This window comes from Humulus lupulus, chromosome 4 (genome assembly GCF_963169125.1).
Source record: "Humulus lupulus chromosome 4, drHumLupu1.1, whole genome shotgun sequence".
Taxonomy (NCBI): domain Eukaryota; kingdom Viridiplantae; phylum Streptophyta; class Magnoliopsida; order Rosales; family Cannabaceae; genus Humulus; species Humulus lupulus.
Genome location: NC_084796.1, coordinates 101,870,103 through 101,888,577, shown reverse-complemented (window position 1 = coordinate 101,888,577; position 18,475 = coordinate 101,870,103). Strand labels below are relative to the sequence as shown.

Sequence of the window (18,475 nt, the reverse complement as noted above, 5' to 3'; positions counted from 1 at the left end):
TGTTGATATTGCTTGATAAGCTCGATAGTTTCTCAATAGTTGCTTGATAAGGTATGTTGCAGCTCAATAGAGCTCGATGACAACTTATTTCAGTTTTTTGATGATTTTTTTTTAATATTTTCCCGATTATGTTTAACATTCTATTTTCTTACCAAATTTTTTTCATGTTGCAGATGCCTAAGTTGCTTGTTCTGTTTAGTGATCACTTTCCTGATCGAGTGACATATCGGGGTAGTAGCACTTTAAATCACATTAAGACTAGGTTTGTGGACCTCAGGCTGATAGAAAGGGCTAAGGAATCCCCTTTCAAGCAATTCTTTTTGGCTTCAGAGTTTAATTTCTCCGGGGTTTTGGTGCATCAACTTCTGTTGAGGAAAATCGCCAGCAACAACGAAGATGGGGTGCATTTCTTCTTGGGGTCGAAGTCTTGTAGATTTGGCATGGGAGAGTTTTCCTTGGTGACAAGGTTGAATTTGAGTACCTTCTTGTCACCAGAAGAGTTGGAAGAGCGTAATCTTAGCGACTGGTTGATAAACGAGTATTTCAATGATGCTGAGAAAGTAAAGCTCTCACAGGTGAACCATGCTTTCAAGACTTGTACTGTTGTGGAAGATGTGTACAAGCTTGGTCTATGTTTATTGGTTGAGGGGGTTCTGAATGCCATAGAGGGCAAGTTGCACATATGGCAAGATATTATAAAGATGGTTGAGGACGTAGACTACTTCTTCAGCTATCCATTGGGGAAGTACTCTTATAAGAGGCTATTGCAGTCTTGTAAGAAGGACATGGTGAAGCAAAAGGCCAAATGACAATAAGAAGGATGCCAAGGTGCAGCAAGAGTCCAAGTATAGTATGTATGGTTATGCCCCGGCCTTACAGTACTGGGCATATGAGGCTATCCAGCAGCTTGCAGTGGAGTTTGTTGTGAGCTCGGGAAACATGGTCCTGAGGATGCTTAGTTGGTCCCATCGGAGGAATAAGGATTTCACCAAGTCTGTCATCTCACCGATGTTATCGAAGAAGAATGTCAGTTATATTTGATTGACATTAAACATATATATTTTTTTTTATCTAAATGCTTATCTTTTATGATTATTTGAGTTAACCAAATGGTTTATGTTGTTTGCAGTTGATTGTCCTTCCAATGTTGAAGCCTCGACTAGCAGAAAAAGACTACTATTTGTTGTTGACAGGGGGAGATCTTCCCCTTTATCCCGAGCTTTGCCAGGATCCCTCAGAGGCCGATGAGGAGGAGGATGCGACTTTTGAGAAAGTCGCGGAGATAGTTTCTTAGGCAGCCGAGGCAGCCAAGATATTTGATGATGTTGCCCTAGAGGAGGAGGAGGTTGCAGGTCCCAGCCCTCTTGTTGCCCCAGCTACAGCCTCAGCCTCAGCCCCAACACGAGCTCCAACCTCAGCCCCTGAGCTCACCGACTTGATTGAGCGGTTGGACAGAGTCGAGGGTCGGCATGAGACCCTCTGAAGAACCAGTCAGTGATCCTGGATGTAGAAAGTCAAATCCTGACATTTATTAAGGAGAAACCGAGGGGCTCCAAGGAAGATTCAGACTTAGAGTCACTGGATATTCCTCTGGACTATGTTGATGATCCAACCACGCCTCCTACCATCATTGTGACACCTGATGCTGCGACTCTGGGAGTCGTTATTGTCAACCCTAAGGATGTTGCTGGGGTTCGGTTTCAGAGGACTAGAAGCCAAAGATGCAAGCCAGATTGGTTTGAGGACTACACCGATCCCCCGAGGAAAAGACCTCACACTGATGCAACTGCACCAGAAGAGGAGGCTACACAGGTGCTAGACCCTCTCAAGAAGCCAGATCGCAAATAGTATAGAACAATATCCAAGTGGCTGCTTGGAGACATCCCCAACAAGACCTCGAGGGATGTAAAGACTGGAAATCGTGGTCCAGCGTGGTTTCTGACGTGGAAGACACCCAGGCGTGGCTCACTGATGGGGTAAGCCATTTACACCTAATGACTCGATAGTGGTAGAATTTATGTTTTATTTTAAATTTTACAAGTTTTGTTTTTATTGACTCGATATGAGCTCGACGAGAGCTCGATAGGAGCTTGATGGGGGGTTACTTGGATCGATATGACTCGATAGTGGCTCAATAGGGGTGTTAAACTAGGGATGTTTTTTACTGTTTAAGATTAGCTCTATGTGAGCTCGATGGAGCTCGATAGTAGATCGATAGGGGTGTTAAACTAGGGTTGTTGTTTACTATTTGAGATTAGCTCGATGTGAGCTCGATGGAACTCGATAGTAGATCGATAGTGGTGTTAAACTAAGGATGTTGTTTACTGTTAGAGATTAGCTCGATGTGAGCTTGATGGAGCTCGATAGTAGATCGATAGGGGTGTTAAACTAGGGTTATTGTTTACTGTTTGAGATTAGCTCGATGTGAGCTCGATGGAGCTCGATAGTAGATCGATATGGTTGTTTACCGTCTGAGAATAGCTCTATATAAGCTTTATGGGGGCTCGATATGGAATCGATGAGCTCGATGTTTAGTTCGATAGTTCTCAATGAGAACTCAACTTATTCATTTATGCATCATTTTTTAGCCATTTATGATGGTCTTTGCTAACTTTTTATATCGTACTCTCTTTGTAGTATATTGATGCGGCAGAACACATGCTTCGTATGCGCCACAAGTATTTTCCCAATACATATCGACAGAATGCAGTTATGATGAACATTTATTTCTCACAAGTGATACCTGCCCGATATGATCAGTACAAGAAAATTGCCGACAAAACAAAGTACACGTGGGATTATGACATTATGTCCATGTTGGCTGGCATCAAGCAGCAGTTTCTGGCATCTTGGGAAGGAGTTGAGGATGTAAATTGGTGCCAAAACTATGAACAACAACATTGGTTTGCCATTGAGGCTTCTATTTCTAGTTGGACTCTCATTGTTTATGATTCTGACAACTCGGTGATTAGTGATGCAAAGCTGGAGGAAATTATGAATCCATGGTGCTTTTTGCTTCCTTCTCTGTTGATGCATAGTAAATTGTTCACTGATAGCTTGATGTTGAAGATTCCTGCAGCAAGAAAGAGGCTGCATTAGTTCACATGCCGTCGCAAACAGAAACACGAGCTCACTTAGTCAAAGAGAAGGTAACAAACATCATCTTCATACTATATTTGTGTAACGACCCAAATTCACTAATAAGGCTTAAGGGCCTTTATTAGTATGCCGGGAGGGCATGATGGGAATTATGTGTGATTATTATGATTAAGATGCATGATTATGATTTTAAGCATGTTATATGACTATGTGAATTATATTATGCGATAATTATGATGTGTGAATTGTACCGTGTGGGTGCTGTGATACCAACGTGATGCACGTGCCGAGACGGTCCTAGGAAACTAGATAATGGTAACTGGTGATTTGGTAACTTGCGTAACTATTAGTGACCATAGAGAGTAACAGGTTTTATGGGGAAAGTGGTAGAATTGCAAAGCTGGTGAAAAGACAAGTATGGCCTTGAGGTTTAGTTAGGAAGGGGTATTAGTGGAAGGGTAGAACAGTCATTTGGTAGGATAAATGATCATTAGCTGAAGGGAAAATAGGATATACGTATAACACTTGGAGAAATGGGTTTATGCTGAAATTGGGGACCTAGAGGAAGAGCAAACCTAAGAAGAAGAAGGGGGGGAACTGAATTTAGCTTTTGGAAGAAGAATTTAAGGGTGATTGAAGTTGTCAAGCAAGCTTAGATCAAGGATATTCAGAGGTAAGATCTTGATTATGATATATCCAAGTTTTAAGTCTGAAATTTTAGATAATGAATGTGAATTGAGGCAAGTTGGTGGCTGGTTTTATGTAATTTCAGAATTGGGAAATCAAGGGGGAAGGAGGTTTAGAGCTGGAGGTTGGACTCATCATTCAAGGTAAGGTCTCTGTGTGTTTATTAGGCTTGTTTCTGTTAAGGTATAGGGAGTTTGGAGTGTGGTTTGTGTTTGAGTTCAAGCTGTTCTTAATTTTCTGGTTTGAGTTGTTAAGTGTGAAATTCAAGAGTGAATTTTAGGATTGAAGGTGTGAGTGAGCTTGGGCATGATGTTTTTGGGTTGTTGTGAGGTTTATTAAGGGTATGAAGTTGGTTTTGGGACTTAGGATAGAGTTTGGGGTGATTTGGAGAGGTTGGAGCTCGGGAAAATGCGAAGGAAAAACCCAAAATTCTGGGCTGCGAAGGCGTGCCGCGGCACGGGTTTTGTGTGCCGCGGCTTGGAGTCTCTGACTGATGGGTGCCGCGGCACAAGGCTAATTTCAGAGTGTCACTTTTGGCAATTTTTGGCCTTTGCTCCGGGGGTTTCGGGGGATGTCTCCGGGGTATTGTTCAAAGGTTTTGGGGGTTCCGAGAGTGTGGGTTAGGTTCCGGGAAGGTAGTCTTGGATTGGTTAATGACAAGGAATATTATATTTGTGTTGTGATTAGGACTTTGGAGAGGCTCGGAGTAGAGGACCGTGCTTGTGGCTACGTGGCATCGGAAACCAGTGAATTGAAAGGTAAGAAAACTGCACCCGAATGTATGATTGTGATGGGACTAAGTGCTCCCGAGAGTTGTATTGTGTCATCGTTGGTATTATGCCAAGGGACACGTATAAGCGGTCTAAGGGTACCGTTCATGATTTCAGCGCACGGGGCGCGAATTGGCCATTGGAAGCCAGAAACAATAGGTTAACAGAGGGAGCAGCTTGTGAGCGCTAGCCCTGGTTAACATCTGTGTTTTATGTATTTTGAGCTGAGATGCTTAGTATGTGGTATATTTGAATGATGATATACTTGAATCTATGGGATGCTATATGAGTAATTGACTTGATTGCTAGTTGTTCATGCTCTGTTATTGCTGTGTTTTCTTGCTGGGCCTTGGCTCACGGGTGCTTCGTGGTGCAGGTAAGGGCAAGGGCAAGCTGGACCAGACCTGAGGTGGAGAGCTCCGAGGTGTGATGTACATAGCCAGCCGTTCGATCACCACGGTCGAGGAGTGTGTCAGGACAAAGATTACCTAACAGCTCGTTTTTGCCTTAGTATGGCCAGTCAATGTATTTAAACTTTGTAACTTTTGTAAATGGCTTTTAAACTGTCATTTTTTGGATCCCATGTACATAAACAATGTTTAGTAATGAGAACATAACTTTTGAGGCCAAAACGCTTTTAACCCTAGTACCTCTACTGTTTCAAAACACGTTTTTACTTTAATGTCTTGAATAGCAAGTCTGGCACTTTATAAAGACACAGTGTAACGGTCTTGGCTATCCAGGGCGTTACAATTTGTTTCTAACTAAAATTATAGTATTGTGCACTTAGTGTTTACTTTTTTTTACAGTGGGGATTGTGGTGTGTATGCTGTCAAACATATTGAACATCTCATGGCCGATCTTCCATTGGAAACCATCTGCGATGAAAATATAGAGGTGTTCAAGAACAAGTGGACCACAGACTTGTGGTATCAAAATTTGTTACCTTGATGATTGTATATATACAGGGTCTTTACATGTGCAGTTTTTTGTTCACATTTTTATGTAACTTTCATATGGCTGTTATCAAGCTATATCAAATATTATCGAACTAATATCGAGCTATATCTAACTGTTATCAAACTAATATCGAGCTTCAATCGAGCAATATCATTTTCATATCCATTATCTAGCTGTTATTGAACTAATATCGAGCCTTCTCGAACCATTATCAAACTACTATCAAACCATTATCGAACTATTATCTAGTTAAGATTTGAACTCAGTTTAGAAGCTAGCATACATATTATCGAGTTAATATCGAGCTACTATCGAGTTCATGTTGAGCTACAATCGAGCTTATCGAGTTTACATCGAGCTTAACATAACTTTTAAGAAAAATCAAAGAAAAAATAAGGTAAAACAAGCTAGGTTATTAATACAACAAGTCCAAATGGGAAAAAAGAGTTTGTATCCTAGCCTTGCATGTAGCCTTGTTGTGGCCAAGACCACCACACATACTACACTTGCGCTCTTTGCGAATGATTTCGCCATTCAATGGACTGCGGTTTTTCTTCCTTCTTCCTACCTTTTTCTTTTTCGGTCGACAACTGGTTGTTTTTCAATGGAACCCCAACTTTCATTTTCTCTATGTTCTCGGGAACTTCCCAATCATCCTCGTTGCCAGTTAGGTAAATTGTTTCTTTGTAAGACTCCCTCCACATCTCAGTAGTGTAATATTGGGGAACACATTGAGTAAATGTTGACACCGCACAGGATGGTCGCAGCCACTTGTTGTGAATTTTCTAACGTTTAAAACATGTGCAAGTATACACAATCGGCAACAAGTAATACAGTGACAAAGCGTCAAAGTTCGTATCCACAGGGACTTTTTAACTAAATTAATGTAAAATCAACCAAAAAACAACTTATAAAATAGTAACCAAAACAAAAGAAAGAGTGGGTAATTAACTCTGAAAATAATTGTAGACAAACAGAGGAATTAAACCAAAAATCAGAGATTAAAATGACAAAATACTGGGTGGTTTTCAGATATAAGAAAAATGGGTTTGGGTGATTAATTCCCCTCGGTTCGTTCCAGTTGTTACAGCAATGGCTCAGCAATGGGTTAGCAATTATGACAGTGTTAACAAATTTCGTAAAACCCAGCAAGTTTTTCCCAAAACGTGCAATCTAATGTCTATACTCCCCTTCTATACATTCCTGCATGAAATCAGATTATAAACATTCAATTAAGCATCAAATCTTACGTTATGCAAGGTAGCAAAACATTCCTATTCTACTACTCACAATCACCTAAAACTAGATGAATCTCTTGCATCAATTGAATGGGTTCAGCTAGACTTCCCTTTTCCAAGTTAGATCTAGCTTAGTACATGCTAAAAATGGCCAATAATTAACATTCAATAACAGTAAAGCACATTCAATTGAACAAAGACATAATCACTTCGCCATTGCATTTGTATATTGAGTTCATACTTGAGAGTTCATAATCACCCAAACCCTTAAGAAATTAGTTCATAGTTGCAAACTTAAACATGAAAATAATACAGAAGTAATCCATGGAGTTTGCAGAAATTAGATGAAATTAATACAAAGAGAAAGAAATGGTGTAGGAAGAATGAGTTGTGAGCTCAAATCCTCCTTATGGCATGAGCCTTCTTTCTTCTCTTTTGGTCGTACTCTTCTCAAATCTTCTCCCTGAAACCTTCTCTGTACTTAGCCAGAAGTTCTCTCTCCTTCTAAAAATGGTGGAATAATCAAAATAATACGACTGCCTCCTTTAATTCTAGGGTACTTTCCTTTACCCTAATTGGACAATCCAGATCATTTGCCTACATGTACTTTGTCCCACATACTCAGCTGACTCAGTACTCAGTACACTTGCCACCTTTCTACTTCATTTAATCCAGCTGGAGTATTTTTTCCACGAAGTCCTTTTTCTCTAGCTTCAGTTTAATTGCTAAGACTGACTGCTACAACATTGTTGAGTTAGCATCCTCACCTTTTCAGCAACATTTCCCTTTGATTCACAGTTCCCTCAGCTCCTCTTTTGTAAGCTTCCTTTCCTGATTAACACAACACAGTAATTTACATAAAAACACTGAAAAAATATTACAATACAAACCTAACTCTTACCCAAACTCACTACCTAGAATAACACACTAAAACTGACAAAATTACATGAAATAAGGGTTCATTACTCTTTTTAATTTTGAAAAGCAAGTTCAAAGATTATAAAAATAACTCTAAATCCTAGAGTTATCACCACACCATGAACACAAGGGTAACCCATTATTTGAAACATGTCACATGAGCATGATTTGGTCATCAAATTCACCTCACCATCATCTTCTAGGTCTACCACATGAAATTCAAACTATCCAAGAGGATGGACTTTCAAGTACCTTGCATCATCCGCAATGCTTGAGACATCTTTCTCATATATTGTTGCTAATTTGGATGTGTACTTCTCTACTTCTTCACGACGCGCAACAAACCATGACTGAATTGTGAAACAAATGAATTCCACAAAAGTAGTGACTGGGAAGGTTCTTGCGTCTCTGGTTTTGTTGTTGAAACTTTCAGTGTAGTTGCTTGTCATTACATTGTATCGATTCCCAGGAAAGTAAGCATGAGTCCACTTATCGAAAAGCCAATACCCTCGAGATATTGAGCTATGGAGGATCCATTTGCTTTATATTGTTGAAGAACTTGTGAAATTTTGACTTCCGAAATGCATTTGCCGTATTCCACATCTCCTTGTGACAGTGATCAGTCTTGAACTTAGCGATTACTTTCATTCTTATGTGATGATAACATGCACCATGGTAGGTATCAGGGAAGACCAAGTCAAGAGCATGAATAATGCTAGCATGCCTGTCTGATACAAAAGCCAGATTATCAACAACTCCAATGACTTCCTTCAATTTCATCATGAAATACTTCCAAGAAGCATGATTCTCACTATCAACAATCGCGCCCGCAATTGGATAAATGTGGTTATTCGCATCCAATGCGACAGCACACAACATGTGGCCACCGTACCTTGACTTTAAGAAAGTGCCGTCCACACATATAACAGGACGACATGATGTAAATCCCCTTCTACAAACTCCGAGTGAGAAGAAACAGTAAAGAAAGCGACCGTCATCTGTGACAAAATCAGTTATTGTACCTGGATTCTTTTGCTGCAGCATGTACAGGTAAGAAGGTAACTTGGAGTACGATTCTTCAGGTGTCCCCCTCACATAACCGAGTGCCTTCTCTCTGCATCTCCAAGCCTTAATATAACTCATATCGATCCCAAAATTATTCTTCATATCCTCCTTTATGCTGTTTGGTGGCTAGCTAGTGCCATCAGTAGCATATTTGTTCTTGATAAGGTGCCCAATGACAGAAGGTGCTACTTGACGGTGGTCTTTTTGTCGCAATTCTAGTGAGCAAGTATGTACACTATTATAAACAGTGATCTCAAACATCTCTGATCGCCCTACTTTTTTCCCTCTTATTCTCCAACCACAATCAGGATCCTTGCAGGTGATATACAACACATCAGTACCAGACTTCTTAACCATAAACTCAAAATTATTCTTCATTGCGAAGAGAGCCGCTTTGGTTTTCAATTCCATCTTGTTCTGAAAAGTTTTCCCAAGGTGTAGTTCTCCCAACGGTACAGCGGATGAGGTTGTTTCAGATCGACTAGAAGCCATGATATCTTCTTTTGTAAACATGGGAGCACTCCATTTTATGTGATTTTCTGTTGAACATATTGGAACGTTCCCTATATTGTTATATTCTGTTCCACCAGGGCGACTAGAGCTGGTGCCAGGTGTTCGACGTCCTTGACTTGGTGGGTTTGCCCGTGCAATAGGACGTATTGGCTGTTCTTGTACTTGTTTGACTTGCAAATCATCCGACATGTCAATCGACACTTCTGCACTATAATATGTCTCTGAATTGTATCCCGAGTCCTCATTATGTTCAACTACTGGATCGTCATTCACATAGGGGTTGTACTCATACTGGTTGTCCCTTAGGTCACCAATAGGACATTCTAAAGTACTGGCTGCTCCCTCAGGTCCGACAGTGGAATATGAATCTACAATAACAATCTTTTTAATAGGAGTGACACACAAGACTAACCTTTCTTTAGATGCTACTCCTAAGAATGCACGGACACCAAGATCACTTTCAACATGAACAGGTGTAAAGAACATTATCGAGCTTTATCGAGGTTCAATGGAACTCTATCGAGTTACCATCGAGCCCATCGTCGAGCTTTTATCGAGTTCGTATTGAGCTAAAATTTCTTAAATCGAACATAAGACCTAACCAAAACCGTCATCGAACCCTATCAAGCTCCTATCAAGAAAACAACTACACCAAATATTCAAGGGTCCAATCGCTTATCGAGTTGCCATCGAGCACAATCGAGCAACAAAACCTAAAACTATCGAGCTATAATTGAACTATATTGAGCAACATCAAGCTCATAAAAGAACCTTCTTCTACATACCATCGAGCCCCTATCGAACTTGTATCAAGCAAAATAGTTACAGAAAACCCAGAAAAACACAGATCGCAGAATCTCTCTAAAAACAAAAAATACCAATATAAATTGAGATCTGTTCAAAATAGCCAAAAAAAAAAAATGTAAACAAATAATACCCAACACATAAAATGAACAATCTTATTATCCATGGTTTTTTACCTCCAAAAACTCTCAAAATAGATGTTGCTTTTGATATTGGCGATTTCACACACACAATGGAGATGACTAACAACGATTTTGACAAGAAAATCATACAAACAAATTTGTAGGTTTTAGAGAGAATTTTGTGAGTGTGAGAGAGAGAGAGGGAAGAGAGAGAAAGAGAGGTTTATTCTTTGATATAATGGGTGGAGAATTTTTGGGTGGAGAATTTTAGGTATGAGATGAATGTTTGAAAAGATTAATAAATACCGATAAGATTTTGTTGGGTAATATTAGTCATTATCAATTATTATTTGTGAAATTTCAGAATATAATTTCCTCGTAATAGAAACGTCACTTGTTTCCGTGCTCCCCATTTCTCATTTCACTCTCTCTTCTGCAGCATAACTCAGGACGAAGAATGCTGGTTCAGCTTCCGCGGTTGACCAACTCTTTACGAGACCCCTTCGATGTTGACCATGCCTATTTGCAGCGCAAGCTCATCCTCCATAATCACATCCACAAGCCTAGCAAGTAATTTTCTCACAATAAATTCAGTTTATTTTTCTCCGTTTGGTTGCTTCATAAACGTCGGAAAACGAGCTTGATCAATCGAAAAATTGCACAGTTCCCAAGAAAAAGAAAGCTGTTTGTATAAATATGGTTAAGATAATTTTGTTCCCATCCGATTCACTGTTGGGGATGTTTAAAATTTCATAAAATGCCTGTTTTTTTGGAATTTTTTTAGTAATGGTCTGAGATTAATTAAATAGTCTGAAATTATAATGTGGTTCAGTTCTGCGAGCTCAATTGATGAATCAGAACTTGCGAGGAAGATAGTTTATAGATGGGAAGAAGGTATGGCAATGTTGATTTTTTTTTTGCTAAAATGTACTTATTAAATAGAGCATGAACTGTCACAATGAAGTTTGAGTTAATTTTGAATTGGGACTTTGTGGAGCAGCTTCGGTGGAACTTCGACAAGCTTACAAGCAATTTATTGGAGCGGTTGTAGAGTTGATAGATGGAGAACTGCCGTCAGAAGAGTTCCGGGAGGTGGCACTAAGTGTTTACCGTCTTTTTGGTGCGCAAGAGGAAACTTTTGATAGAAATATTATTGAGAAGAAGTAAGGCTTTCACATCTCCCCCTATTTGTATTTATCTGTGTGGTTGTTCATTTAGAAGGAAAGCAATATTGGTTTAGGTAGTCAGCATGTTATTGGGATGTGACTGTCACCTATGAAGTTTGATTATGACATTGATTTTGATGTTTCTAGTCTTTGTTTTAGCTTTAACTTTAACTTTATTCAATAAGCATTTAATTACTTAATTAGGTTCAGTTATTAGTTATTTGTTTGTAATATATAAACCATGGTGATGATGTAATTAAACAGATTTGTTTTGTTCAAAGTCAAATTTTGGTGTTTTTTCTCTTTTGTTCCTTGTTCTCTGTTTTGCCTTATTTATATTTACTGTTTTTTTTTTAAAATATGATGCAGCAATTGAAAATGCTGATTAGACTTTAAGGATGAATGACTTCATGTTGATGATTGTTTCAGTTGTATAAATAATTTAGACGCCCATTCTCTAATGCTTATGCTGCAAGAGTACCTTGATATACATTATTGGTTTTAAAGTTGAACAAAATACCAAAGTGAGGTTGAAAACTTCTATCTTGACTTTTTGTCTAATATTAGAACAGTAATGAAAGTTTGTGATTTTAGATGTAAATTGAAGAGTGTTTGGGTTGAGTTAAATAAATAATCATACACCCTTATAATTTTTGTTACAGTGTAATCACCATTATAAGTGTGTAACTTAAATTAGAATCTTTCAATAGTTGTTGGTGATTTTATAATGCAGGGCAGAATTGCAAAAACTTATAGGTCATGCTGTTTCTGATAGTAACTTGCGGAAGTCCGCATCCTTAGCATATAGACTTTTTGCACTACAACCTATTGACCACGAGAAAGCAATCATTTTAGGAGGGCCTGCTAGTGAGAGTTCTGAAAATATTGAATTTGGTGCTGACCTTGTTTTTCAAGCACCTGCCCGGTTCTTGGTGGACAAATCTTTTGAGGATGTGTTGGCTGAGGAAAGCAGTGCATCTTCTTCATTACATCACGAGGGATGGCATGGTTGTCCTGAATATTCAGTCTCTGATGGAGGACGGTTCAATTTAACTTGGTTAAGAGATGCATGTGATCAGATAATTAAAAAAAGTGTTTCACAGCTTTCTCGAGATGAATTAGCATTAGCTATTTGTCAGGTCCTTTATTCAGAAAAACCTGGTGAGGAGGTATGTACTAGTAGTTACTCTTTTCATGGAGTAGCTTTGAACATTACTTTAATGTAAATTAACCACTTCGTTTAACTAATAACATCAGTTCCTGTTTCTTAAATAAAATGTAAACTAACCATTTTCTTTTCACTTTCCTTACGGCAGATAGCTGGTGATTTATTGGATCTTGTTGGAGATAGTGAGTTTGAAATCGTTCAAGACCTTATATCAGTAAGAAATTGAATTGACTGCATAGATATCGCATGTGTTCTTCTTAAAGAAATTGGAGTTCTTTTATGATTGATTGTTGGTTGCTAAAGCTATTTAATCTTGATTTTTATGTTAATCTGGAATGGAAGTTAAAACTTTATTTTATTTTGTTAAACAGCATAGGAAAGAGCTTGTTGAATGTATTCATCATGGTTTACTCATCTTGAAATCTGAAAAAGTGTCTTCAACCTCTCAACCACGTATGCCTAGTTATGGCACTCAGGTAATAGCTGTTGTTTGTATGTGTATATCCTTAAAATATATGAAGTAAGACAGCTAATTTGAACTTTGGTTTAAGGTTACTGTTCAAACAGAATCTGGAAAGCAAATCGATAAACTTAGGCGCAAGGAAGAAAAACGACATAGGCGAGGAGCAGAATATGTAGCTGAGGGTGAATTGTCTACTGTTAGTTTTTCTTCTTTGCTTCAAGCAAGTGAGAGGAGAAGTCCTTTTGATGATCTAATTGGGTCTGGCCAGGGGAGCCAATCACTAGCAGTTACTGCTCTTCCTCAAGGAACTGTCAGGAAACATCACAAGGGGTATGAGGAAGTCATTATTCCCCCTACACCAGCAGCACAAATGAAACCTGGAGAAAAGCTGGTATGACAAGTATCCAATTTTAAAAATTCAATATCATTTTTGTTTGTTGCACGTATCTTGTATTTCTATTTAGTTAGTTCAGTGAGGGTGGGTTACAATAGACATGTGTAGTTTTCTATCATTATCTTTTAACATTGGTGCCAACAAGTAGCTAGAACAGACACCTCCCGTGTTCTTCCTATTTTATTAGTAGGAAAACCTTGTCTCAACCCCAGCAACTTGGTGCAGAATTTAGGTGCCACCCATTCCAAATTGAGTTCTCTTATTACACCACAACTCATTCCAAACTTAATTATGGGCATATTCACCAATTACTGCTTCTAGAATGTATTCATTATTGTCGCTTGTTCCGTTGATATGTTTAAAAATAGATTTTGTACATTAGTTCTATGCTCATGTCACAATAATTCTGTTTTCAGATTGATATAAAGGAATTAGATGATTTTGCCCAAGCTGCTTTTCGTGGCTACAAATCTCTTAATCGCATTCAGAGCCGTATATATCAAACTGTTTATTACACCAATGAGAATATATTGGTGAGTCATTTACTTTAGAACTACATTAAATAGAGCTGGAAAAGTTTTACTTGATTTTAAATTAGTCTGACGAATTTATTACTTGCTTTCAGGTTTGTGCTCCTACTGGAGCTGGTAAAACAAATATAGCCATGATTTCTATTCTACATGAGGTGTGCAATAAGTTTGCTGAATTTGTTTCTGTATTTGTGCTGTACTTTATGCTTATATATTGGTGAAAAAAAATGAAAATTGTTGTTATCATATGACCTCTACATTGGTATTTGGATTACCTAGAACAAAGGTCAGTCATTGTGCACTATTGAAGGCACTCTACATTGTCATATGAACTGGGTAAATTGCTTTTAAGATGTCTCCTTTTTCGTGAGGCCTTCTGCATAAAACAATAGTAAGATTGAATTTCGTGGTCAACCAAAATTGAATTAACTGGTTTTAGTTAGAATATTTCGTGCCTAATTGTTAATACAACATAATAGTAATTATTAAATGCACGGTTGATGAAACTCAGGCTGTTTACAACATAAGCAGCCTTGTGATTGCCTACTTAGCCCTATGAACAACAGGTCATATTACAATATTATTTTCACTCCTAACTCCTAATAATACTAACTGTTGTCTGTACTGCATGATAATTTTAATTTAGTGTTTTATACTGAGTTTTAGTGAATTATCTGTTTGGATGCAGATTGGGCAGCATTTCAAAGATGGTTACTTGCATAAAAATGAGTTTAAGATAGTTTATGTTGCTCCAATGAAGGTAGACCTATTGATTGATTGTTTCACGTTTCTTTAATCTTGTGTGCTCTTGCTCTTTTCCCTTTTATGGGCATAAAGTATCAATAGTGTTGCTAACTGCTAATTGCTTATTTGGCCATATTTTTTCTTTTGTTCTTCAGGCATTAGCAGCCGAGGTTACATCAACCTTTAGCCATCGTTTATCTCCACTGAACATGACTGTGAAAGAACTAACTGGAGATATGCAACTTTCTAAGAATGAACTTGAAGTAACTCAGGTTGTTGGCTGTCAAATTATATATACATAGTTTTTGCTACTTCAATAAACATGCAAGACCTAATGGTTTTTTTGTTTGGTTATTCAGATGATAGTTACAACACCAGAGAAATGGGATGTCATTACTCGCAAGAGTAGTGACATGTCACTCTCAATGCTGGTGAAGCTCTTAATTATTGATGAAGTGCATCTTCTGAATGATGATAGAGGCCCTGTAATAGAAGCACTTGTTGCTCGAACTTTACGTCAGGTATTTCTATTAAGTTTTCATTATTTCTAATGCTTATAGTTTTTGACTTAATCTTATTGTATTAATTTGTGGCATCTTATACATATGATTGAATCTTGATAGTATATATTTTTTGTTTTGCTTATAGGTGGAGTCAACACAGTCAATGATAAGGATTGTGGGACTTTCAGCCACTCTACCTAATTATTTGGAGGTCCAAGTCTTCCCACGTTGACAATTTTGGTTTCTTCTTTGTGAGCCTCAATTTGAAAATTCTAAAGCCATCATTTTTTTGACTTAGTAATGTGGACCCTTTTTTTTAAACACCTAGGTTGCACAATTTCTTAGAGTGAATCCAGATACAGGACTTTTTTTCTTTGACTCTAGCTATCGTCCTGTGCCTCTTGCACAACAGTATATTGGTATTAGTGAGCAAAACTTTGCAGCTCGGAATGAGTTATTGAATGAGATATGTTATAAAAAGGTTTATCCTTCTACTCAAATCCTCTTTCATGTAATTTAAATCTTGGAGCATATTTTAATTGTTTTATGCTCTCTTTTTTTAGGTTGTTGAGTCATTGAGGCAAGGTCATCAAGCAATGGTATTTGTTCATTCTCGGAAGGACACAGCAAAAACAGCTGAAAAGCTGGTATGCTTTTTCATATTTCTCATGAATTTTCTTTTGCCTCTCTAGATGGTCTAAGATTCTTTTGTAATAAATTTCATTGATTATTTTTCATTATCATATCTTATTTGCTTAGTTTTGAGAAAGCTCTAGATTCATGTTACATACAGTATTTTGTAACAACTCTGCTTTGCCACCATTCTCTCATTTTCGTTTTCCTTTAGATTTTGTTTTTCAAGCATTGCATCTAATAACATAGATTATAATAAGATTGTTTCACATGTCTTATGTTATGAGGAGTCTGTAACTGCTGACACATTACTTGTGTTGCTCTAAACTTTATTCTTAATATGTTGAAGCTACAAATGGTAACATTATTGTAGAATAATGTAATATATACTCTCCCTCTCTATTAAATGTTATGTGATGTGTGAAATAGTTTTGCATGAATGAAAATGTGTATTTGCATTTCCTTCTTCTCTCTCTTGCTCTTAGCATATGTGTGTAATCTTTCATTTCATGGAGTCTTGATGCTTAAATATGTAAATCACATCTTATCGAGATTGATGTAAATCATATTAAGTAAGTTGATTAGATGGATGTACTTAGAAGAAATATGTCATTATTTTATAGTGAACCAATCGGTTAAAGGTTTATAAAACAAAACTAAGAGAGAAAAACACAACATTGCAGGTAATTCCTTATTGTATAAATATGGTTTAGATGTCGATTTTAAAGACTTGGTGTTAGTTATACTTTACTATTCTATCCCTTAAACCGAGGAAAGGAATCAAACAAACTCTAATTTAGTTAAGATCAAATTCTAAAATACTTAAAATAAATATATTTAAATATAAAGAACGAATTCCATCAATTTAGTTAGTAGTCATAAAATGAGTATCTTATAGGTGGATGATTTGTGTAAGAAAGTCATAAATTACTTGATATGTATATCGTTGGAAAGGACAATAGACCAAAATACATATAAAGTATGAATTGCAAGTAGATTTCAAAATCTCTCTCTGTTTGATTTTAAATTACAATTTACCCATTATTTTAAAGAACTGTTGTCATTCAAAATAAAGGAGAAGCAGTGGCAAATTTGTTGTTGAAGTTCAATAAATTATGTACTTCTGCCTAGTTTGATATCAATAAAAGATAGAGATTTCCTTTCTATTTTTTTATATGGTATCAAAGCCAAATTTGTACTTTGTGGAGAATTAGGTGGTAAAGTACAAAATGGTATGTGTAAAAATATTACGAGAGAATAATTCTTGTATATTGATTTTGAGAAGAATAGTGTACATTTATAGGCTATTCAGAATAAAACACATAAATACAAAAAAACTAAATCCTATAAACAAGGAAAGTATATATGTATATAAAGATCTTACAGCTGTAATCAAATCATATAAGATTCATTTCTCTAATATCATCACTAGTAACAATAATATCATCAACATAAACTATTAAGATAGTTATTTTCACCTTCTCTGAGTGCTTAACCAACAAAGTATGATCAGTTTGTCTTTGAATGTACCCAAGATTCTTTACCACCTTTGAAAAACGATCAAACCAAGCTCGAGGGGATTGCTTTAAGCCATATAGTGACTTGTTGAGTCTGCAGATAGTCTTCTTATCGAGAGCATCTTCAGAGCCTGGGGGTTGACTCATGTAGACCTCTTCTTCTAGGTCACCATTTAGAAACACATTTTTTACATCAAGCTCATGTAGTTCCCAGTCTAAGTTTACTGCAAGTGAGAGTAGGACTCTGATGGTGTTGAGCTTGGCAACTGGAGCAAAGGTTTCAGTGTAGTCAATTCCTTAAATCTGTGCAAATCCTTTGGCCACCAAACGTGCTTTGTATCGCTCGATAGAACCATCGACTTTATACTTGATAGTAAACACCCATTTGCACCCTACAATGTTTTTATCGAGTGGCAATTCCTCTAGGCTCCAAGTGTTATTTTGTTTTAGTGCTTTCTTCTCTTCAAGTACAACTGCTTTCCATTCGGGAACACCAAGAGCTTCTTCAATGTTCCTGGGAACAAGAACACTTGACAAACTGGAGGTGAAAGCTTTGAATGAAGATGATAGATTATAATAAGCAATAAACTTGGAGATAGGATGTTGGGTACAAGACCTAGTCCCTTTTCTCAACGCAATAGGGACATCTAGATCAGAATTAGGATTTGAATGATAATTACTTGACACATTTGAAGATGGAGGTTCTATCACCGGATTTGATTCTTGACTGCGATGAAGATTCATGACTTGGTTATTTCTTTGAGAGATATTTCTTCTAGTGTAGACACGTAGCTCTTGCTGTTGTTGATTCAACTCGGGAAGACTTGTCCTCGTTTCCATGATTGGATCAGGTTGACTATTTGAAGTGAGTAGATGAAGCTAAAGTAGAACCAGGAACGACTGAACTATTAGAAAGAGGAGTTGGAGTAGAAACAAAGACAACTAAAACATTCAGACGAGAAGGAGATGGAGTTAGAGTAGGAAGATCTAGCAGTAATCCTAACTTTAGGGTGTCCCATGACCACTGAGCTTCTTGCTTTGGATGAGTCTGCTCCCCCTGAAGCGAGAGGGAGGAAAATATGGAGTATCTTCAAAAAGGCTGACATCGTATGAGAAATGTTTTTTTAGTGTGAGAACAGTAACATCGATAACCTTTTTTGAGTGGAAGAATGGCCAATAAA

General features: G+C 37.4%; 1 protein-coding gene across 5 annotated transcripts in view; it reads left to right on the top strand.

The window, feature by feature from the left end:
- Positions 1 to 10,428: 10,428 nt before the first annotated feature.
- LOC133830675 (DExH-box ATP-dependent RNA helicase DExH14) overlaps positions 10,429 to 18,475 on the top strand; it is a 108,431-nt gene continuing 100,384 nt past the window's right edge. For 2 of the 5 annotated variants that reach the window (XM_062260702.1, XM_062260700.1), the window contains exons 1-15: positions 10,560 to 10,746; positions 11,009 to 11,070; positions 11,177 to 11,339; positions 12,076 to 12,511; positions 12,659 to 12,724; positions 12,882 to 12,986; positions 13,062 to 13,364; positions 13,784 to 13,900; positions 13,993 to 14,052; positions 14,586 to 14,657; positions 14,797 to 14,913; positions 15,001 to 15,162; positions 15,290 to 15,355; positions 15,473 to 15,625; positions 15,708 to 15,791. In XM_062260702.1, coding sequence (XP_062116686.1) covers positions 10,634 to 10,746; positions 11,009 to 11,070; positions 11,177 to 11,339; positions 12,076 to 12,511; positions 12,659 to 12,724; positions 12,882 to 12,986; positions 13,062 to 13,364; positions 13,784 to 13,900; positions 13,993 to 14,052; positions 14,586 to 14,657; positions 14,797 to 14,913; positions 15,001 to 15,162; positions 15,290 to 15,355; positions 15,473 to 15,625; positions 15,708 to 15,791 — 2,079 coding nt within the window. In that variant the 5' untranslated portion in view covers positions 10,560 to 10,633. Of the gene's footprint in view, positions 10,448 to 10,555; positions 10,747 to 11,008; positions 11,071 to 11,176; positions 11,340 to 12,075; positions 12,512 to 12,658; positions 12,725 to 12,881; positions 12,987 to 13,061; positions 13,365 to 13,783; positions 13,901 to 13,992; positions 14,053 to 14,585; positions 14,658 to 14,796; positions 14,914 to 15,000; positions 15,163 to 15,289; positions 15,356 to 15,472; positions 15,626 to 15,707; positions 15,792 to 18,475 lie in introns of those variants that run through there. The other 3 variants (XM_062260701.1, XM_062260704.1, XM_062260703.1) reach the window with 3 other exon arrangements.